The following is a 24,050-nucleotide window of genomic DNA, read 5'->3' as shown; positions in this document are numbered from 1 at the left end:
TTCCTGGCTGTGGGGTGAGGACAGCACTGGGGGCAGCGGGGGCTCCTGGGGACACGGCACTGGTGGTGGGGACTCCCAGGGCGGCAGGACCCTTACACTGGCCCGAAAGAGGCTGCGAATTTGGCAATGGCAACAGTCACTGTCTATCCCAATCCTGAGCTGAGAATGATGTAATTCATTAGTTACATCTACCTTGATGGACTCTGCAGTCGCTCTGGTTTGATGCTTTCTTAGCAGAGAACCAAGAAAACTGCTGTAGGAATGGCCTTGAAGACAAACATTACCATCAGCTGCTTTCTAGTATGCCTTGTCTTGTCACAGAATAACGCCTTGGAAATAATTACACAGTAGCATAAGTTCATCATTTGCTCATTACACCTGAATGGCAGGAGATCCAAGGGTTTTTCAGATTGATTGCTGTGCTAATATGAATACGGTGGTAACGACCATGAGATGGATGGTTAATAGAAGAAGGTATGCCCAACCTTATTAGCATAGCACCCTCTAGACACTTTTTCAGTCCTTCATGAGTTGGTATCTCCGAAGTCTGCGGTATGCTTATAGATAGAGACCAAGGTTAACTCTGCCTAGCAGATTTCCCTACTGACAGTTCACTTCAGTGTATATATTGGGCCTTCTGCCTTATTTCCTATGTGCCTGGTTCTGCCAGCAAAGTCCCTCAAGAGTACCTGGAGCTCCTCCATCCCCCTGAAGCAGTTTCAGCTTTCCAAAAAATCACTAGGAGAAACGGTCAATAAATCTTGTGTTTCTTTTCTGCGTGAAACTCAGCCCTTGAAGGGCAGTGGTACTCATTGCTCTGCTAATCTCTGCCCCCTCAGATTTGCCCTTCTGAACTTTGCTAACACCAGATTCCAGTGATGTGGACACCTTCCAACCTTCGTTTGTCTGCAGAGTGGTTTGTCTGTCATTGTGGTGGCCCACTCTGAATGCTTAAAATATTAAAATGATTCCGGTAAAACCTTGCCCAGGTGTCGTCCATCCGCCTTGCCAAAATGCACAACAGAAATATAAGATGTAAATAAACAGAGGGAGGGTGTGATGGACGTGGATCACTTGTCTGATGCAACCCGCCGTAGGTGCCAGCAGAAACATTATGTGGGGATGCTATATGGAGTCTATAAGAGGAGGGTGTGGAGGGGATGTAAATATGTATACAAACACACACACACACAGAGTCACACACATCTCATTTTTTTAAACCAGAGCCTAAACACCTAATAGTAGCAGTATGCAAGTTCCCATCCCTAGGTACTCACCTGGACAACCAGAAGTCAGTCCTGACTGCAGTGAACTAAACCTAACACAGACCTAAGATTTAAAAAGCTCCAAACAGTTGTGCTGACAGTTCATACAGTTTCAACACATTCTCATAATGACATGTTCTCCAGCTAGTTAGAATAACCTAATTTTGACAAATATTCAGAAACACACTAAATATTTGTGTACTTTCCTTACAGACCACGCAATACGCAGTTTTCCATTGCTGACATTTTCATTTCTACTTTGATACTGTAACATAAAAAAAGCCTCAATCCTTCTCTTTGGTACCATGCACAGATCATCATGTAGCCTCTAAAAAAACCACCAAAACGGGGAAAAAAAAAAAAAAAAAAAAAAGACAAGCAATATTTCTGTTTCTGCACTAACTAAAAGCTCCACCTGATAGATAAGCTCTCAAAGAACTTAAAACCTGATGGTATGGAATGATCTGCAGGATTGGGCCTGAGTGCCAAAGCATGAAATAAAATGCACAAATGAGCTCACCATGGCCAGATGAATTTCCTTAGAAAGCCTGTTGATCACAACGCCGTACTCCAGTGTTTGCTCAAGGTATGTTTTTCAGTCATCCGATCTACCTCACTAGGTGCTCAGACTGTGCCTTTCACTTTGATACCCGAGCGCTCGGCACACATCCCGCTGCAGCAGCAGCACTGGGGAGGCCTGGGAAACTCTCAGCTTTCAGGTGAACCAAGAAATAGAGGTAAGAGCTTTGACATTGGAAGGAGGGGGAAAGAATTGGCAAACCCAACTATCCTGCCAGCATTTAAACTTGCCAAAGCATTTTTGATGAAAAGATTTCAGCAAAGTATGTTATTTTGTTAAAGCTAATGTGTCTCAGTGAAAGATAATTTTTGACATGGCCTTGAGCAGGAAGGACACACGCTCGCCTTTCAGATGTGGTCCCCCGCTCTGTCTGAATAACGAGAAACGAAAACACTTCCCTGAATCAGAGCAGTAAGTTGAACCTCCAGCAGCGTTGCCCATTGCTCTAACAAGCAGGCGGGGAGGCCTGTTCACACACATCGCCAGAACATGCCTTTTGGGTGAACCCTTTCAAAAGGTTCTGCTTTTGTTCCAAAGAAAATAAAATTTCATCCTCCTTACCTAAACTACAGTACTTAAGTCACCATTCTCTGTTAGCAGGAGCTTTATTAATACCAAAGCTGCATTTGCATTTACTTCCAAGGGGTACTGGGGGAGCTGTCTGCCAGGACAAGGTAAAGCACGGCGATCGCAGCTGCACGTGGCTGGGACAGTAACATGGATGGGTTTTGCCTGAATGATGAAGACTTCAATCCCAGAATCAGTTTTAGTAGTTGTTAAAATGAACTTGGGCTGGGAAGTACTGTAGCTGTTACTGGAAAAGCGAGAGACGAGGGTGTGACCTTTTATGCATTAAAATAATAAAATAAATATGACAGTTGATACATTTTTGCATCACAGAGGATATTTTGTAGACAACTAAAAAAAACCCACAACAATTTTAAAACTGCACAATAAAGTTTTATAAGACACAGCTGAGGAACTTCAGCTTCGTACATTATTTAATTCAAACATATACAGTAAGAGAAAAATAACGGGAATGTAAGTTTGTACTGATTTCCAGAAAATAGATTCATTTCACAAACAATGTTCCAAGAGTAAATAAACCTTGCAATGCAATTACTTCAGAACAAATGCACATCAAGCTACTGCAGTCCTATACATTGTACTTCAGCCGTCAACAGCCAATTCATCTGCTCTGTAGCCAGGATACTTCATTCACAACATGTGTAACAGCACACGGATGGTAAGATGCACAAAGTAATGTACGTAAGATAAAATGTTACAAAACGCTTGTCAAAATAAAATATATATGCAAGTCATCCCTACTATTTACAACAAATAGTTTTAAATTAGAGATCGTTCAGAAGGCATCTCCTACATACAAATGCCACACATATAGAAAAAAAGCAGAAAGGCAGTCAAAGAAAGATACTGCGTTAGTTATGGCTAAAGACCTTTGGTTCCAAAACTCTGTTATAATTATTTTCAAAAGACAACTAAAATGTGGAACATTTGAGTAGTCTGTCTTTGAACTCCTTTATTACACTGACCACTAAAACTCAATGTGAAATTTAGCATGGCAAAAGCCACTTGTAAAACAATCTTATTATTTTATACATCAAATGCTCCGAGTTAGATGCAATTATGGTTTGGCATTACCCTAACTCAGTGGGAACACATTTGAGGACAATTATATTTTACTGCATCTCATGCATAAAGTCTGAGGTTATCTGCTCAGCAGGCCATTGGGAAGGCTCTGGCTGTGCTTTTAACTAAATGAGGCACAGATGTGCTTAGTAGTTGCCCTAGAACTTTTTCTAGTAACTTAAAGCATGCGGAAGTGAGAGGAAAAGAACAGATGTTGCCATCACACCTTTCTGGTCATCTGTAAGTTTTGTCATCAGGAGGAGGATCAGGGCCAGACTTGCTAGAATACAAACTTGAACATTTTAGTTGCAACTCTTTTGCCCACAGATTCTCAAGTCAGGCTGAACCCCAAGTAAATATTTGTCTTAATTGTTGGATAATGAAATTGTGTGTTTTCATTTAAATGTAATTTGTTTAAAAGATTATGGCCTGTCGTGTTACATTTTATCTTAATCTGTTGCAAGGTCAGATTGCAAAGAAAGACACAGAGAATATTACAAAACAACCATGTCTATATGTAGGGTACTACATGTAAAATTGTCCTGAGTAATCTGCACCATGAAACATTTGCTTTTCACCTCTCTGAAATTCACTACTTGAGGAAAAAACCCTGCTGCATCCAAAACCATATACAAACATTTCTGTTCATTTTTAGGGCTAAGGCACCAGCACTGCTATGAGGGAAGAGCCTTCATGGGCACTGACATGTCAGAAGATACATCCCAAAATCTCCTTTTTTCTCCAGCACTGCACAGAACTGAGCCCTGGATGGAAGTAGGTTTTAGCAAAGACAAATGTGTAAGTTAAGTGTGTATCTCATAATGTCTTCAGGTCCAGCTGGGAAAGTTTCTGGGTGAGCACTGCAATCCAACTTCAGACATTTTTTTGCATCTAGAACAAGTCTTTCAAAATGTGATTATGAAAAAATCATCTCCACTTCCACAGTACATGCACCGCTTCGGTTTGCAGGCCTGACCATGGCAAGTATCCACGAAAATGGGTAAGAAACACAAAAGGGTTGCTCATTAAAGGGGAAGGGCATGCATCCATGCCTGCATTTGGAAGTCTGCTCCTTGTGTTTAAATTGAGCATTTAGAATTATCTTTAAAAAAATCTGAAAAGAGATGGCTTGTTTTAAACATCAAAAGAAAAATACAACCCAGACAGTTTTTTTTCACTAACTTTCCCGTGCATTTTCTTTAAGCTGGATCATTGAAAATGTCAGTGTGTATTTCCAGTTCTTAACTGTTTCAGGTCATCTTCTATCGCTATGGGAAAACACAAGCAATGAAGTTCACTGTGCAGTGAACAATTCGGCTGAGCATCACCAGACTTTGCATTATTGCTGAGCTATATACACAAGGCATTTGAAATGTACAGTTCTCAAAAGATGTAATTTAAAATCAAAACTACAAACCTGGGCTTTGCAGAAGTTGCCACAAAGTTATCAAATCACAAAATCTAGTGACTACTGGGCTTCACAACACAGACGATAAATAAAAATATAGAGGTAACAATAGTAGTAGGAACAAATGTTTAAAATAAGGCTTTTTTACATTGTTGTTAAGATGCCTGGCCTCTAGCCCCTTGTTTGTTCTTCATATATTACAGATTCATGACAAAGCTGATTGTGTCCATTGCCAAAGAATACTCTTGGATCTATCCTTATCATCAGATAATGCCCCTAATCAGCAGCATAGGATAAAGTATTGTAAAGACATTCATAATAAATCAGTTCTGAAACATATGGAGTCTTTATTTCCTTCCATATTACCAAGTCTCATCATCCTTAGTGAGAGTTATCAAGCAGAAATGATCAGTGCTGCAAATATCAAGATCCTGTTTCTTCCTGGTGGTTTTTTAAAAGTTAATTCTCCCAAATCAGCTTCATGTCATAGGCAAATTGCAGCAATGCAAATCACGTATTGCATATGCTGGCGTCAAGTTCTTTCTCTTCCAATACAGACTGATGACTCAGAGACAAAAATCCAGCTCTGGTCCACACAATTTCTGTGTCTCTTCCGGTAAGGATTTCTCTTTCTTTGTGAAGAAATAATTGGTCAAAACCCATTGTCAATTGACTGTGTATAAGAAGCATGGATTCAGACCACTTTGATATATTTACATTACCATTCATCCATTTTCTAAGTCAAGCTATATGAATACAAAGTGTGAGAACTATGTAACATAGCCAGCAGTCAGCACATACTGTCTCAACTCTGACTTTGTACATTCACATTATCTCTGTTAAAAAATAAAAAAATACTTTTTACACAGAGAAATAAGCATATTGGAAATAAAAAGAAGTGTCTCCCAGGCTAAGTAGTGCGCAAAAAGTGATATAAAAGCTCTACACTGAAGAGCATACATGCATGCAATATATTGCTGCGACTGAAAGTAATCAGTCTGAGATGCCCTGGGCTCCTCTTGTTTCCACTTGTGCGCAACAAATGCACATATCCTTATAGTCCATTTTGCACTCTGTTCACATTTCTATATGACAGAATAAAATTTCCCTGTTCCAATCTGGAATATGGTAAGGCCTTGTGGGACATTCTCCTGCCATTTGGCAATTTAATAGAAAAAGACAGGAAGGATTAGGGTCCACCAAATTCTGCAACAGCAGGTTAATCACGTGGGATTTCTCCACCTGAGAAACCTGGGCGGTTTCTGCTCAGTGCTCCAAAAGGAAGGAGAAAACTCTCCTAAGATTCCTTGCTGATACACCTACCCTTAAGGAAAAACTCCTCCCTATCCTAAATTTGGCCATCAGTATAAGATTAAGAAAAATGAAATGTTACAATGACCTGCATGATTCCATCATTACTACAACAAAACTAAGAAACAGAGACCAAATACTGCTGCTTCAGAGTAATGGCAAGCTGTCTTTGTCAGAAGGGAAATTGCTCTTCATCAGCAACGCTGACACCTGGCAACATTAACTTCAGAGCAGAGTTGAGGAACTTCATTCTTCTTCTGGACAAAGGTGGTGTTTCTGGCTCAAGGGAGCCCAAGGTTTTCCCTCCAAAATTGGAGAATCACCGAGCTCAAATAAGCTTAACTGTGTCTCCAAGGTCCTTCTCTGGATGGAGTAAGTCTCCCTCCATGCTGATGCCCTTCCCAAGTCCTTGGCCTCTCACTTTTTGAAGGGGGTGAGTTTGTTGAAGGTATGCCAGAAGAGGGATGGCTTCCGCTTGGGTTCTGCCAGGGCAAAAACCTGCTGCTGCGGGATGCTGGTAGGCACAGTGATGTGGCGCTGATGAATAGGATGCAGGCTTTGGTGTGGAGGCGGCACAGGACACCCGTTGTAGCTTACACCTGCAAAAGGAACAGTTTAAGAAAGCATATGAGTCAGTTAGCAGAGCAACCAATACTGGGAAAATTCAAGCACAGGATCATGGGACAAATTCAATGATCAATAACGCCAGTATGAATTTTGCCATGATCTTAAATGGAAGCACTACAAAAGGTTACCTTTTCTGATGTTAGATTTTTTAATTACTGCATTGATTTGGCTTACGAAGATAATACCAGTAAAAATAATATTACAGAATTACCCAAAATAAGCAACACTTTCACATAGCTTGGCTATATTGTTTGCACAAGTAAATTCTGGTATTTCAAAGGAATGACTTAACACAGTAGATACTCGTATTTTAGTCAACTCTCAGAACAAGGCTGGGTAAAATATTGCTACCAACAAAAATGTTATTTTTTCAATTTGGCTAATGTTCTCAGACTTTGACCTTTGTGCACTGATCATGATTTTCAGCCACTCCCCTGAAAATCCGGACAGGTTTTATAGGTATCTAGAGATTGATAAAGAGAAAATGCTTTAATAATATTAACTTCAGAGAGCAGAGGACTACCTAACATCAACTCCTTTACTCCTAAATTCAGACTTAATCTGGTCCCACTTCCTCAATTTATTTTCTCAACACACTAGAGATTAAACCAAATTTGACTTCAAGATGGAAAAGGACAAAATCACATTTTCTGAAAGAGAAAATGAATAAAAAAGCTGTTTCCAGATAATTATGTTTCTAGGCCATCCTTCCTTCTAGTCTAGGACAGAAGGAAGCCATGTTGAGTGTGTTATCATAAATACAGAAACACGTGGCTTGCAAAAAGAACTTGAGGATATTTTAAACAAAGCACAGAATTGCTAAAGAAGAGCAAGCTGTTTGAGTAAAAGCAAAGGAAGGAATCAGTAACCCTCATTTCTAATTTAATCTCTGCATGCGCTTTCTTACATCCTTACACAAACCGCTTGCCTTACCTCTTGAGTTTCTTATTTAGTAAAGACAATACTGACTTGCCTGTCTGAAGGAGACTTGGGAGCTGATTTAGTAGACAGTTTACAAAGGCATTGGAATTTGATATTAAAATACAGGTTTATGGAAATTATTTCAACTCCACGTAAACCATGAATTTTTTTTAAAAGATTGAAGAATTCAACTATAGCCAGATCGTGCTACTTCCTAACATAAAGAACACTGGAACACAGTAAGTATGTAGAGCAATTCTGAACACCCACCTTTAATTTTTCCATGCCTTGACTTACGGGCATTCTGCATGGCTTGTTTCTTCTGGTTTTCTGAGATTTCCATTCCTATGTCAAAGTGTAAATTAGGGCACTGGTATAAAAATACTGTATCTAATAATTGATTACAATAAATTAAAACAAATAAGTAAACTATATTTTAAACTATTTTTAGTAAATCTTAATAGTAATACACTTGATGTTTAAAGAAGTATATTTTACTTTGTCATATAAATTTAAAGATAGTTTTTCACTTGGATAACAATAGGAACATTAATTTGCTTGTAGATTACTGGGAAAAGCTGCTTTCCAGTTCCTGCAAATGGCAATCACTGAGGAACTAACCACACAAAAAGTTCTTTTTATAGATAAGTCCAAATAACAAGAGATTAAAAAGAAATGTAAATTACACTTCTGAAAGTTACAAGCCACCAAGTAATAGATCACAAATGCAGAATCTGTTTCTTTTTTCACTCACTCTGAGCTAACTTGGGGTAACAAATTTAAGTCACTGGTATTGCACCAGTACAAATTTGGGTATCTTTCCCTCCACTCGGAGGAGACAGCATCACATAATCTGCCAGACACCAAAGCAGGCTGTGATGTGGTTAAGGCTACATCAGAATGGGGCTGGATCACTCACTCGGGTTTCTCATGTACTTGCTCACACACTTGTACGACTTCCCTGATCCTATAGTATGTGGTCACCCCTAAGCTATTTACTCTCATGTGATAGGCGTATGACTGATCTGTGCTGAGAACAGAGATGCCAGACATCAGCTATGAAAGGTGACACCGGTGACTGGTGTCGTTTGGGGCCCACGCACCAGCACTCTAGTTGTCTCTCCATGTGTACAAAGCAGTTGAGATACATGGATACGGTACATACGTTAGCACAAGGAGACAACAGAGTGCACATGCTGTCACTCATTTCACTCATATGCGCATAAACAGCACAGAAGTTTCGACTGAAAGTCAGAATGAAGCGTCTGGTTTGGTTCCATTTTGCATCTTCCCACCATACTTTTAAAAGTCCCTTTATTTTTTTAGCCTGAACTTATGAAGAAGTTGTTACAAATCAGCCTATTAACTTACAATACAACAGCAGTGAGCCACAATTTTGGGGTAGCAGAAGTTGATTTTGTTCTGCAGGGGTTTTTTTCCTTTATAGAAACAGGGAAACAAATATAAAAAAAAAAAGAAAGCCATTTCATCAACAGAGATCAGACCACTTTCTTAGGGTTACTATTAGTGGTTTAGAGAAGAATTTTCTGGCTGTGGCCTTTTCTTCCCATATATTCATAAAAGCTAAGAAAAGCTAGATATGGTTTGGGAGACAGCGACTCGCACCAAAGTGTCTTTGAAAATAGAAGTAAAATGCCATTTGCAGTTCTGAATTGGAAGAGTATGTATTTGTTCTCTGAGTGGTCAGATTAGAGGCTTTGTGTGAAGTCCAGCAAGATAGCTTACAAAATCAACAAGATAAATTTAAACCTGAGGTTGAGAATACTGGCGCCTTTCCACTGGTTTTGGCTAAAGGAAATGTTCAATTATGCACAAAAATGAAATTTTAGAGAAGAAGCAGTCTTCTGGGTAATGGAGAAAACATCCAAGCCACTGTGACTCACAAGACCAGATGGACATTAGCTACTACGACTCAACTGTCTTTCCTCTGGTTCATGATACCTATGCCAAAACAGGTACCACTAAATCTGAATAATGAGTCACAACATTTGCAGAACAAGTTTCCAGAAGGCTAGATGTTACATGGGCAGAAAAGGCTGCATGTGCCTATGTGCCATTATCAAAAAATACACCTTCTCATGATACTGAATTTTCTTCACTATATTGCACAGTGCTTTAAGAGCAGCAAACACAATGCACCGTCCCTTGCAACCCTTGCGCTCAGCACCATGGGACTTTGTGACCCAGCCCTAAATAAGGCTTAGTGCTATTACGACAAATCTCATCGTTATCACTGCCACTGCCACCACTGTTGACTGGTTACCCTTTTGAGTGTCAGATGTTGATTTTCATGAGGTCCCAGTAGAGTAATGACATGTAGGGCTGTAGCTGCTACAGCTTGGCAGTTTCCCCATGCTTGGAGCTGTCTGGAGCAGCATCACCTACAAGGAACGGTAACACCCCACTGGCTGCACAAGACAGACCTACTGCTGCTCATAGCAAGCACTAGCGTGAGCCTCAGAAACATCTTAACATACAACATTTAGCTTGCTCAACATACTCTCCCAGTGCTCCATAAAGCAGCCACTGCAGGAGGAGGTGTAGATACAGATTCAAAGAGCTCAGAAATGATGGGAATGGAAAATGCTTACATTTTCTCTTCTTTTCCTCAGCCCTGTTCACAAAAGTGCACAGGCTGTGATTTACTCAATGTCATCCTTCCATATGACTGTACTACTCTTCTCATCATATGCTGGAGTAGAGGCTTTCGGTAACTTTGTTACAAGAGGGATTGTTTTGATCCTCATCATCACATCCTCTGCATTGTTTTATTACCTTGCAATCACCTTCACCCTTTTGCAATATCCACTTTATTTTAGAGTTCTGTTTAGCTGAATTAGGAAAGGCAGCCACCACTGACACCCATGAGCACAAGGTGACTGAACAAGCTCTACACAGAGGAACTTGTGAAAACCATCAGTGTTGTGCTCAACAGGATCATAATGTCACATCGTAATGTTCAGAACAGAAGAGTTGGTTTTGAAAAGTTTGGAAAGTTTAAGGAAAGCTTGAGGAAGTTTAGCAGTGGCTGTTTCATTGTTTACTCTGGACTCGAGAAGATTGGTGTTAATTGCAACTGTTGGTGCAATGGGGAAGAGTTAAAACTGGTTTGAAAAACCAGTATGTTTTAGAAAAACCAGTAGTTTTAAAACTAGTATGAATTGGTAAACTTCAAAGTATTTTCTTTAGCTTATGGACTATCTATAAGACGTTTGGAGGAGGCCTTGTTTTTGCCATCTTTACAACAGTATCAAACAAGAAAAAGGGACTAAGACCAAAAGGTTTACATTTGTAATCTAAGTGTTATTCCTCTCTTCCTATTCTTCTCACCAGATGTTTTAAGTGAACATGGAATATAAGATTTGGCATCTTACTTAAATTTTAATAATTTCTGAGTTATATCATCCACTTCACTGCACTTCCAATTTTTATCTGCTGTCATCAAATGCCTGAAGAGTGTTATAAAAAGGAGAAATTCTCATGCAGTCCACACACTCAGATGCACTAGTACTTCTATTATTTCTTTAGAAATATTAAAGAGAGTTTTATTTTACTTCTTAGTGTTGCTGTTCTTCTTTGTGTATGTTTTGCCAATGAAATTTTGCTGGAGCTTTTGTCACTGATCTTAAAGGAAGCATAAAACTATGCAAAAAAAAAAAATTAAATAACAATCCTAAAGGTACATTCACACAGAAGGCACTGTCCTTAGACTGTCCCACAGGCTCTGGGTCTAAAGTTGATCCTAGGATTTGCAAGGTCCTACCTTTTTCCCTCAAGGAAACTCAAGGTTAGGCGTCATTTCTCTGTAAACTGCCCAGTGGTGCAGAAAGCCAACCGTACTCTGGGCTGCATCAAAAGAGGTGTGACCAGCAGGTTGAGGGAGGTGATCCTGCCCCTCTACTCCACTCTCGTAAGACCCCACCTGGAGTACTGCATCCAGCTCTGGGGTCCTCAGTACAAGAAAGACTTGGAGCTGTTGGAGTGAGTCCATGGGAGGGCCACAAAGATGATGAGAGGGCTGGAGCACCTCTCCTGTGAAGACAGGCTGAGAGAGTTGGGGTTGTTCAGCCTGGAGAAGAGAAGGCTCCAGGGAGATCTAATTGCAGCCTTCCATTACCTGAAAGGGCCCACAGGAAAGCTGGAGAGGGACTGTTTACAAGGGCATGGAGCGATAGGACAAGGGGTAATGGCCTTAAGCTGAAGGAAGGTAGATTTAGATTAGATGTTAGGAAGAAATTCTTAACGATTGTGAGGGTGGTGATGGACTGGAGCAGGCTGCCCAGAGAAGTGGTGGATGCCCCATCCCTGGAAGTGTTCAAGGCCAGGCTGGATGGGGCTTTGGGCAACCTGGTCTAGTGGAGGGTGTCCCTGCCCATGGCAGGGGGTTTGGAACTAGATGATCTTTAAGGTCCCTTCCAACCCAAACCATTCTATTATGCTTCAATGTTGATGATGATTCTTGGGTCTGCAACTAATGATACCATGCGACTGCACAGGTCTCCTGGACACAGGAGGTGCCATTATACAACACAGATAGTAAAAATCTAGAATTATTGCTGCTTGACTTTATAATAAAAGTGTCATTTAAGAACAGATGTTTTGGCCCAATGATTCATACAAAGTGCTGGAATTTTGTATGGATTTTTGACATTGAGTGGTCTTTGTGAAGTGTGTCCTGTCATGGACCAGCTGCCCTGGACCTTTGGCCCACAATGACAGGGCAAACACCCCTGAATAGGCTCCACTTACACAGCTAAAGGTCATGTTGGGTAAGAAAGAGACATCAGTTCCAGAAGGCAGAGTGCACATGTGCACAAAACGTAAAGTGTAAAGGCAAGAACATTCCCCTTTGTTTTTAACACCTTTTAGAGAGGAAATCCTTCCACTCACCCATTTCCTTGTCTTCCTGAACTCTTCTCCTCTCACTTTCGCATGCCTCCATCCATCTCTTTTTATCCTCCTGTTTTTTTGCACAGAACAAGTGAATCTCTTCTGTTGCTCTGTTTACTATCTTAAAAGCATTCTTGACATTAATGTTAAAGTCTTTGTCTCTGCCATCTTCAGTGTCCACAATTTCCATCTCATCCATGTCAATACGATCCTTATAATACAAGATGTCCCTTCTCAGTAAGTCCTTCTTACAGAATACAAGCTGATGGTCAAAAAGGAAGAAAGTCCTCTGCTGGCTTTTGCCTTGCTTTGATATTTTGGTCAGTTCTCCTGAGTGGATCAGTTCTGAGCTTCTGGCTAACACATCTGGTCCCTAAGAAGACATATATATGTAGTAAGTAAATAATATTTTAAAATCTTGTGTGCCTAACCAGTCTCATTTTACAAGTCTTAAGTTCATTCATTTTTCTTGTATTTTCATTATTAGATTTGAAAATGTCATAGAATGTAGCTAATCTCATACAGGCAAACTCAATTAATATGGTTCTGCTCTACTTTATTTCTGCATAAATCAGGAGAAAGTCAGTGAAGCAGGTTCAAGTTCTGATAGGGCTACCAAAAATCTAAAGGAGATTCTATAGGTCTAGCATTTAAAAAAAATCCATTTTGTCACCTCAGTCCAGTGTCACCTCAAAGACAAGTGTCCACATTAATACATGCTGCTCTTCCTGAGTAATAAACAAGGTAATCAGTAACAGATTCACTGCAAATGAAGCAACTGGACTTTTAACTGAGCAACGACCAGTTGAAAAGCAGACACCATAAACTACCTACTACACAGAAAGACAGATCCTGTAGAGGACATGAGGTACTGTACACAGTACCTTTGCTCAGGAAATGGGCAGGCTGACACTCACCTCCCAGTCTACGATAGAGACTTGCCAACGTGCAATCTTGTCTATGCTTTCTAGTCTTCGTTTTCGCTCATTGATCAGGCACGCTACATTCTTCATAGCCTCATATGCAGCTTTTATGTTGTTATAATCACTGTGAAATGCAGGCACATTTCAAAGATCACTTATGCAATGGACATGATGCAATCACAAACTATGATACAGTGCTCTAAGTATTAGCCTGCATAACCCATTTATCCCTCTACTCAGGGTACCCAAGTAAGAGAAACCTGATTCTCAGCTTTCCTGAATGTCACATAGTAGTCTGTACAATTCAGTGCTGCTGTACTGCTAAGCTTTGTTCCAGAGCAAATTATTAAACTGGTGGAAGGACGCAGAGGAGGCAGATGAATGAATTGCAATACTGTCTCTACTGAAAACAATGGTAGAAGTCCCATTGACCTCACTGATACCTACACTTCACCAAAGGAATTTGTTTTTAAGCAAGATTTTAGTGGGATTTTATTGTGAAGGGCATTCCTTTAATTGTGTTTAACAACTGTATTTTCTCCTTCTTCCCAATGGCTGTGTCAATGAACACAAGCAGAGAATGCTATGTGGGTAGAAAAAATACCGAAAGCAACCTCAAACAGGGTGAGCGAAGGACCCAAGAACATGTGTACCTAAGAGAATTAAAGAAGTCTATGCTGACAAAATGGCCTGTTTTCATGGAACAAGTGTGTGAGAGCCAAGAGTGCGACTTTCCCCTGCTTGCTCCAGGTGAAATGCAAGCCTCCTGTCCTTCTTCCATTGCTCTGCTCCCCTCCTCCTTAGCTGAGCATCCCGCATGCTTATGAGTCTTCCCAATCCATAAGCAGATTTTGGTTCCCCTTTGTATAGCATCCATCACTCCTTCATCTTCTTCAAATTGAGTCTTTGAGAAAAGGGAAGGAAAGAGATGTATTTCTTGCCTTAGAGTCCCAGCAGAGCAGCTGCCTTTCCTCCTTTATCAGAACACCTCTTGCAGAAAAGGGAGCCAGAGGTAGAAAACAGCATGAACCAGAAATAAATCCTGGAAAGGGGTCAGCCTCGCTTTCCTTTTTATCTGCTTCTGTCTCAGTTCCTATTTTCATCGGCTACTGCTGATGGATGTGCTTCCCTTCTAAATCTGTGCATTACTCTCCTCTCTCTATTTATACCTTTGGAAACTCTTTTCTGCCACGCTGTATACAAAAAGTGAGATTAACAATAACAGGATCCTACTAATGTCAGGGAGATGTCCCACAGGGTGACTGCATGATATCCAAGCTACTACTCTTGCCCTTCCTTATCTTGGTTCCTTCTTTCTCTGTTGGTGTGCACATTATTCCTCACTTGCTGTATAACCTGTGGCCTTCATGTCAGGCTGTGCACATCGGATCTTCAAACTTTTAATGAAAACAAAACAAAAAGCTACCAAAAAGAAAAAAAAAGTTGGCTGGAGCTTTACCAAGGTTCTATGTGGGTGCGGGCCTGCCTGTTTGTGAACATCTCTCTGTACACCGGGTGCCTGACTGTGTTTGCAGGCATCTCTGGATGCTGTGCCACAGAAGAGAAAAATGAGTACTACGGGTAGAAGGTGGCAAGACCTTGCTGTCACTTCATCTACAGTTTTAGCTCACGTTAGGAATTGTTATTGCAGGTCTTCCCAGGGAACCACAGAACTGAATGGAGGCGTTTTGCACCTGAATGTCAGTACTTCACATCCCCTGGCAAAACTCCCTTCATCTCCAAGGGGAGTTTCGTCAAGGTTAAAGAAGCACAGACTTTGGGAGGAAGCATTGCCTCAGGCTGTGTTTGGACTTTGAGCACAGGGGTCACAACAGAACATTTTTCTTGCAATTGTACAAGGTAAAAAGGCAGACATTTAAAGATAAAATCTTAATTTAGTCAAGGAGTTAATCAACTCAGTGGTATACCAGTAGAAAGGCTAATAACTTGCAACTTCAATTCTTACTTATCCCAGCTGAAAATTTAATGCCTGGACTTCACTGCAAACAAAGGCAATGTTTATAACTAATAAATTTCTAAAAAAAAAAATTACTTTCAAACTTGCTCAGATTGTGGTGTTTTTCTAAGGCCCTCTTTACCTTTTCTTGTGTCCACAATATTCATGCAGCTTCCCCTATCTTCTGTGGATTTCCTTTTCCTTCATTTCTTTGACACTTTGGCTTTTTTTCACTCTGATTTACACATACCTCCCTGCATCCCATTTCAGCACCTTTTTCCTTTCCTTCTCCCTCTTTCACTTTTTCCTCGTTCTATCTTGCATCCTGTCAGTCCCCTGTGCTACTATTCAGATACTGTTTTTCTAAGTTGCCCATCTAGTAAGCAGCTCTCGTCTATAGTAGTCACTGAGAGTTTTGTTCCTGATCTCAAAAGCCTCAGTGCTGTGTCACCCAGAAAGCTTGAGCAATTAGGTCTTATTGCTATTATAAGATTTGTCTTTTTCCTTCTCTCACCTGTGCTCCTGAGTGGTGTATTTGAGCAGTTCTGCAAGCTGCAGAGGGTATTTGCAGATTTTCTGAACGGGTGTGAGAAGAAAACCATCAATGGCAATGTCAATCATCTGCTGAAGCAAGCGACAGGCCTCAAAGAAGTGACGGTATTTGCCCTGTTTCATTAGTTTGGAAAGTTCAATGCAGGCACTGGGATGATTGTTACAATACTCTGAATAAATAGCAAAGCCTTCTTGCTACAAAAAAAAAAAAAAAAAAAAAGTCAAAGCTTTAACTAAAGTATGTATCTATAAAGGAGAAAAGATATTTTTGTAACATGTATTATATCTAATTAGATTCATTAATCCATTTCCTATATTGTTTCCAGGCTGATCAGCCTTGAAACTATGCAGAAATCTGCTTTGTAACTGTCAAAACTATGTACCTTTTTTTGTAAGAACACAGAAATAGAGGCCTCCATTGAATCAGGATAATCAAACCCACTTTAAGACGTACTTTTCTTTGTGGAAGACAGGTATAGGCTTACCAAGTGTCTATCATGAACTCACAGTCTCTTTCCCCACCACCTTCTTCTCTTATTTTCTTTAGGAAGGTTTTGCATGCCCAATATGAGATCACTGCAAATAGTCCAGCTCATCTGTGATCATTAGTTTCAAGAAAGAAACTTAAAATTGTGTACATGCTTGCTAAAGATGAGGGGAAATCTAAAACATTTAAATAATTCTTTAATTGTAATTTTTTTTCTTTCTAAAATGCTATCTATACATAGTTTAGTATTTGATAAGCACTTGTTACTAAAAGCCCCTCCTAACATGGTAACTTAGCATTTTCTTATTTTGTTAATTTCATACATAAAATCAGCTTTTGCCACATACATGTTGAAGAAAACATGACCCTATTTCACTTAGATGAGGTTCCTCTTTGTTGTACTGTTTCTCAAGATCCTTCAGAAACTTCCTTTGGAACTTGTAAATATCTTCAATATTTCCAAAAATGGTGCTTAACTGAGCTGGGGTGAACATTCCTGTATGTTTGCGACACTGCCGAATATAACCCTGGAAATTGAATTAAAAAACCTCTTTAGTTTGAAGGCATGGAAACAGGTTCTACCCTGAACAAGCCCATATGAGCTGGCAAAACCCTGGTGATCTACGGGCAGGTGAGTGGTTTCCCAGGCATGCACACACACACAGAGACATGCAATTTCAGATTTGCATCAGAAATGTTTACGCATCGGTTCTTGCAGCTCAACTTCTGTCTCACAGTACCATAAATGAATCGGGGAACCAGTGAGTAAAGCCCAATCGCATCTTCTTGTTACAACTACCCGCCAAGCTGGGTGTCAGGCCCCATGCATGCTACTACTTTAGCTGCTACGCTTTTCCACAGCAGTTTCTCTATGCCATTACAGTTCTCTATGCAGATAAGAACAAATCCTAAGACAATTTCTACCAGGGCTAAAGTACTGGCTCCTTGACCAATAGGTAAGTAGGGCATAGGCCAAAGAAGCATTCAGAATGCTGCGATTTGGTAAAAACTATATACTAATGGCAGGAGGTAATAGTATTGGCAAGACTGCACATACGATCGCTTTTCCAGGTTTTTTTTATGAGGAGGATATAGTGCAGGGGCTGAATATCCAGGAATAGCTGCTGTGCTCATACTCTCCTATCAGTTATGGTGCCGGGGTACAGATGAGTGTGAAAGTTAACTGGTGTGAGAGGGGTTATCTGCCAGGCTTCTCCATTTGGCTGCTTTCAGGCAGGTTTCCCCTAAATCGCTTTGGGAACAGACAGCTGTAAAAAGCCTTGCCGTTGCTCCGGTGAGGTTTACCAGGAAGCAACTCTGAATATTGCTGGCACTGTTATGAATATTCCTGTCTCCTCCACAGCCATCTGCTCTGAGAGCTGTGCAGTGGCTCTGCTGCAAGCCAGCTACCAGGTTTACTACTGTTAGGAGGATAACTCCGACAAGGAAAATTAATTCCTGTGCAGCTCCTGTAATGTGGACTGCAGACACTTCCTAAATGTAAAATGTTTTTCTGGGTATACTCCAGCTTCACAATCCTGACTGCACCAGCCCTAGTGATTCATTCTTGTGCAGGGCTTGCAAATTTGGATTATTATCTGTAGTAGCTTTTCTGGCTTAGTCTTACTTGAGTGTATTTTCAGCCTTATGTCCTGCTTGCACCGCCCTGCGGATTCACTTTGAGGAAAGCAGACCATCTCTACCCCACATGTTGAATATGGAGCATCACTTCTCTACTTGGAAAATGCGTGTTTGTTCTCTTGTACTAACTTAGAGGCATGTCAGATTTTAAAAAAGAGGTATAGAATATATGTATTGGAGAAAATTAATTATTGATATCGGTCTAAGAATTAATAGGTCAGTAAAAAATGAAAGTCATGTCCTAGAACTCAGCTAAACATGGCAGCAACACAGCTGTGTGTACAAATTCCTCCTTGATCTTTTAGGCACACAGTCAAACTTGCTAGCATAAATAAATAGTGAATCTACATGACAAAGCTTACATTTAAGGTTTTAAAATTAGCCAATTAGCAACCAATTTTTGTCTTTTTGTTTTCCCTTTTTTCTTTCTTCAAAATGCATAAAAAGGCCTGATCAAAAAAAAAAATCCAAAAATCCCACTGCTGTCTTGTCTACTTTGCTGTCCATGAAAGAGTCTAATGGTGAATGGTGGACTAAAGGATGACAACATGACAAATACAGAGAGACCTAGCAAATGAAGGGTACAAAGAATATTTTCGTAAGTCGCTTAGCACCTTTGCAGATGCTAACCACAAATGCAAGTCAAATACAGGCCAAATGCGTCACAGTCCATGTCAGAAGAGGCAAACTTCAGTGAAAAGTATTAAGAACCTTCTTGTCCAAGTGTGGGCCTCCAAAAAAATTTGAACAAAAAGCAGAACCACCCCTCTCACATTTTATAGTTCAAACAAGCAAGGTAGTTCTAAAACACCTTTAAAGACTTCTTCATAGCTACTAAGCATCCACCAAAAATCTCTTTGTTAGAGAAAACAAAAAAAAAATCTCACCCAGCAAACATTCTCTTTGCAAGTTACTTTAAAAAAAAAATTTTTTTCTCTGAAGTGTAATTGATTTTATTAAAGTTACTGAAAGTTTTCTATCTAAAACAAGTGGTAAAAGGTTCTAAGTAAACTGGATTTCCTTCCCTCATTATTATGGAAATAGCAGTCAGATAAACAAAGCACTTCTTCCATGTCAAAAGTGGAATGTTTTCGGTTTTTTTAAAAGGAAGTGGTGCCTTGTGGCAGAGAGGAAAGCCATAAGAGGACACGAGAAGGTTTTGACTGACAGCCTCAGAAGTGCAATCAGGAATATTTTGATATGAGAAACCACTCTGGTTCTCAACTTGTATGGGATGTTTTGTTCACATTAGCTCAGCAGAAAGCCCTCAGGTTAAAGCATGTACCTCACAGATGTCCTTGAGATGCTTGATATAGACTCGTTCTGTGTTCATAATTTCCTGTATAACGTTGGTTCTCATCTGATCCTTGTTTTCAGCTATTTTCTGACGATGCTTGCTAATATCTGCATCTTGTTCTTCATCCTGGATACTACTACAATTTTCTGGCACTTCTTCCTGATTAACTCGCAGCTGCAGCCGGAACAAACAAAGCAATCTACAGTAAAGCAGCAAACTTTTACAAAACATGGTAAAACTGTTACAAGCTTCTTACAATTAAGAGAGGACTTGCTACTGAAATGTTCCCATTCTTATCTTATAGAGAGGATTTCACAATAGGATTTATCTCATTGTACCCACTGCATATTCAAATAAAGTGTTAAGATTTCTGTCTGTTTAAATACATGGCTTTCTGCTCACAATATCTGAGAGATACCATGTTGTGTTGCCTGTGTATTTTTCAGACTTAAGCTTATTTCTGACCCTTACTAATAGTTTGTTATTTTGGCCAAGCCAGCACATGGGTAAAAATTACAAAACTAGTCAAATCAAACACTTTTAAATAGTTTCTTTCTGCCACAGTTCCCCATCTGCATGATGTGGGTAACAGCACCTCCTTTTTTGACTTTTGTCTGATTGCCCGTATTGGCAGGAGATGTAGGAAGGGCAAAGGCAGGAACCACCTCTTGCACTTTGTGTAGTACTTCAGTGCGGCCCAAGCTTCATTACAAGCTCTCATGACATACTTCAGATTAATTTCTAAAATGTAGTTCAATGTTATACCATCTGAGAGTTATACTGTCATGATAATCTGGCTGAGTTCTGACTGGGGAGTTCAGACTGTGAACCAGATTCCTACACAATGCTGTGATAATAAATTAGGCCCTATTTTACCAAGAAATCCCTGCAGCATAGCTTTCCCCACTCCCTCATGAAAACTACTGCATCCCCTCCATCTACACTGACCGCTCCTGGTTGAGCTTTCTGCTGCCCTCATTTCTGCTTGAGAAATTCCTTTGGTTACAAAAGGACCACACAATGGAAGAAGCTAGACTAAAAGGTCTCAGAGGAGCTAAGGGATCTTGGGGTGTGATTCTCTATTGCTTTCTGCCTTGTGAAGTCATTAGGAGTTACACCACTGATGGTCAGATCTGAAGATGCACTTAAATCTAATGCCATGACCATTGCTCTGTTGCACTCTGCTAGGAATCTCATGTGACAATGGTGCTAAAGCAAGCGTTACTCACCCTGACAAAGCTAGCTGGAAACCAGGCTTCCTTGTCCTCATTTCTTCCCCACCACCAGTCTTTGTTGGAAGCTTCTAGGACTCTAATGACGTCTCCAGCTTTGAAGCCCAGCTCTTGATCGTCCATAGTCACATGGTCCCAGAGAGCTTCTGCATAGACAATGCTGCCATCGCTTATCAGCTGAGATGGGAAGAAAATGAGGTTGTGAAGGACAAAGAATAAACAATTAACTACTTATACATTACTAAAAAGATCAATATACTGCAATAGAGTACCCATGACTACTCCTATTACAGGATAAAACTAAAGTTTCAGATTTTCAGACATCTCTGCATATATTTGTTAGTGCGAACAATTAAGAGCCCTACTCCAAAGCAGTTACGTAGGCTAATGAGTGAAGTATTGGTCCCTGTGCTCTTCCCTTGGCATCTGCTTGTGGGCCCTGCAGTGCACCATGGCCGCTTGATTCTTCACTATGCTGGCTACTGCCACTGCACTTTTTCATTAATATGAAACCTCAGAGCTGTGGAAAACACACACCCCCGTCATTACAGCAATGCAAAGCCCAGGACGTTACCTCATTAATTGCTAGCTGTTCCCCTCCGGGCTGCAGGTACCTGGGAGTGGCTTGGCAGAGCTCCTCGTAACTGTAGTCTTCCTCACTGCCATTGTCGTCCACTAAGGCCGAAGATTCAGTCCCACCATCTGCAGCAACTAAAACAAAGGTGCAACAGCTGTTTGTTTCATCACTTTTATGATTCCCCCCCCAAAAAAAAACAATGCAAGAGGAATCGCTGAGAAGTTGCCTTTGTTATCACGAATATAATGATAACAGCAGAAGTGAAGGGCAGCAGAGCTCTCAGGAAAATTGCTTTTCCGCCATGAAATACTTCTTACTCTTCTTCAGAATTTTCTCACTTAGCAGCTGACAGAACTGAGAAATTCTCCTTTTTGTGTGTGAAAACCAGACCTAGCACCATTATTTATGTATTTTTTACTCAGAGAAAATCTTGAATGACCTGAACCAGAAGGGCAGTCTCAGTGCCACCTCCCACATCGCAGGCGAAAGAACTCCAGCAGGCCCCGGCAGTCAGAGGGGGCCACTGTCAGTCCCAGGCTGGCTGCCATCACATCGTCACATCCCCTGCAGGGACGTAACGACCAGACACCTCCATGCCCACCCACCCGTGAGAGGGGTGGGCAGCCCACGCCACAGCCCCAGCTCTGAGCCGGCTGCCGACACCTCTCCCAGGCGCCGGGGAAGGCTCTGGCAGCACCAAGGTACCCATGGGGAAGCCTACCAGGGCAGGGAGCCCGGACTGAGCATGGTGTCACTGCCTGAGGAAAAACTTGTTCTAATTGCCCCAAATCACAAAAAAATTCTTGCTTTGACGATTGCACATTTTCTGACCAAAGAGGCAGCTTTGTAAAGAAACAGAGGCCAGAGCTAAGATGGGTTTCATCTTATTACACAGCCACATAAACCAAGAGAAACATCAGGTAAGTGACTGTCAGTATTGCACATGTAAATCTGCCGCTACTGTATAAAACTGTAAAATCCATTTGGGGTACATCACCGGGTGGTAGATCCTTTCAGCGATCATCACCGTACTGGCAGATGAAGAGGACTGGGAACTGATCTCAGGACCAAGTAATTCTGACTGACTCTCCTCCACACTGCTCAGTGCTAGACCCTTTTAGACTAGGTTTGCCTTTGAACGCCAACAACCGTAGTCTCCAAAACAGATCAGGGGATGAGCTAGTAATCAAGAAGCATTCATGACCAGTGGCCCTTGACTGCACTCTCTGGTCCTTGTTAATTTATCCCTAAAGATTTATTCCTACGGCAGGGCCGAGCTGAGAATAACTAGAGAGTCTGAAGCTCATACAGTGCTCAAGAATCCAATAAAAAATAAAATTGGGAATGGGCTGCTAGCACTGAATGCCTTTTTTTAATGGTTACTGTGTCCCAGATAAGTTGCCCCACAGCCTGCAGAGCATCTCTCACTCCCCAGTGCCTGGGAAGGGACCCTTAAGCAGAGTTACCGAACCTGCCGCTCCTAACCCAGCGAGCAGGGCCCGGACCCTGCCTCTTCTCTGCCCTGCTCCCAGCCTGGGTACCACAGGCCTGCCCAGCACCGGGCTCCGGGCGGGCGAGTCGCAAAGAGATGACTCCCGGCTTTACTGCATGCACCGACACAACTGGCAGGCACACTGTCGCCTATCTGCTATTTACTTTACAGGGAGAAACGCTTTAACCCTCTCCTTATGGGTGATCATACCATTGCTAGCATCTGTGGTCATTTGGGTGTTAATTTGCAAGAGAGATCAAAGCTGATTACTGCACAGATTTAACTAAAAAATTTGGAAAATTTTTATTTTCTTTAAAAGTGGAAAAATCTGTCATAGCCATGATGTAACACAGCATGGCTATTCAACTGTTCCGTTCTACTCCCCAGCATTTCAAATATACACTCACATTAATGGTATAATCTGCATAACCAGGGAGGATGCAGAATCCATATTTAAAAAAACAACATTTTTTCCCTACAGACTCATAAATCTGAGCACTGATAAACTTTTAAAATACATCTTGTGAAACTTACTGAAACTGCTTTATTAAAAATAATCTGCAAATAAATATTCCATTAAAATAATTTTTACCTTATAAAACACCACCAAAAACATTATTCCCAGTGATCCTTTATACATGTCCACTGTACTATCAGTACTGCCTGCTGGTTGTTCCAGTAACAACAGCACATCAAAACAATCTAATTCATTTGGCTTGAGAAGAAAAATGACTGCTATTTTGGGACCGATAACTGTTCATTATTCTGTACCAAATCAACAAGCTTACATTGTCTTTGTAGTTAGACTCAAATGAAAATCAGTCGCTTGCATTCTGCATCTATTCCTCTATTGTTTACAGACAGAAATATCGGAGGTAGGGGTAGGCTTTCCCGATCGCTCCAATGGGATGCAAAAACTTAAAAGACAGCCTGGGACTGATTCTGATCTCCAGCAGCTTTGTCACCGGTGTAAGGCTGCAGGTTCCCGTGGATGACGCGGTATAAGCACAATCAGGATCAGGCCCAGACTGCCACAGTTTATCGGTTCAATCTAAAAAACACCATAAAAAATAGCGCGAGACAGAGCATGTTCTACTCACACGTACCCATCTGAAGGCTCTCCAGACTCCAAAATCGTGCCATGCCCCCCCTGGCTACCATGCTGCCGTCAGACCTGACCTCAGGGCAAGGATCTGACCTCTGACAGGTGATGCTCGGT

At 41.0% G+C, this 24,050-nt stretch overlaps 1 protein-coding gene across 8 annotated transcripts in view; it reads right to left on the bottom strand.

Annotated features, from left to right (window-relative positions):
- Positions 1-2,783: 2,783 nt before the first annotated feature.
- SPATA13 (spermatogenesis associated 13) overlaps positions 2,784-24,050 on the bottom strand; it is a 165,181-nt gene continuing 143,914 nt past the window's right edge. For 6 of the 8 annotated variants that reach the window (XM_054828577.1, XM_054828618.1, XM_054828603.1 and 3 more), the window contains 9 exons: positions 21,337-21,473; positions 20,760-20,939; positions 19,519-19,704; positions 16,940-17,119; positions 16,068-16,300; positions 13,591-13,720; positions 12,674-13,046; positions 8,033-8,107; positions 2,784-6,813 (listed from right to left, as the gene is read on the bottom strand). In XM_054828577.1, the coding sequence (XP_054684552.1) occupies positions 6,632-6,813; positions 8,033-8,107; positions 12,674-13,046; positions 13,591-13,720; positions 16,068-16,300; positions 16,940-17,119; positions 19,519-19,704; positions 20,760-20,939; positions 21,337-21,473 (1,676 nt within the window). In that variant the 3' untranslated portion in view covers positions 2,784-6,631. The remainder of the gene's footprint in view (positions 6,814-8,032; positions 8,108-12,673; positions 13,047-13,590; positions 13,721-16,067; positions 16,301-16,939; positions 17,120-19,518; positions 19,705-20,759; positions 20,940-21,336; positions 21,474-24,050) is intronic. The other 2 variants (XM_054828586.1, XM_054828628.1) reach the window with 2 other exon arrangements.

This window comes from Grus americana, chromosome 1, assembly GCF_028858705.1.
Source record: "Grus americana isolate bGruAme1 chromosome 1, bGruAme1.mat, whole genome shotgun sequence".
NCBI lineage: Eukaryota > Metazoa > Chordata > Aves > Gruiformes > Gruidae > Grus > Grus americana.
The sequence above is the reverse complement of the archived record's forward strand: the minus strand, read 5'-3'. Positions and strand labels throughout refer to the sequence as shown.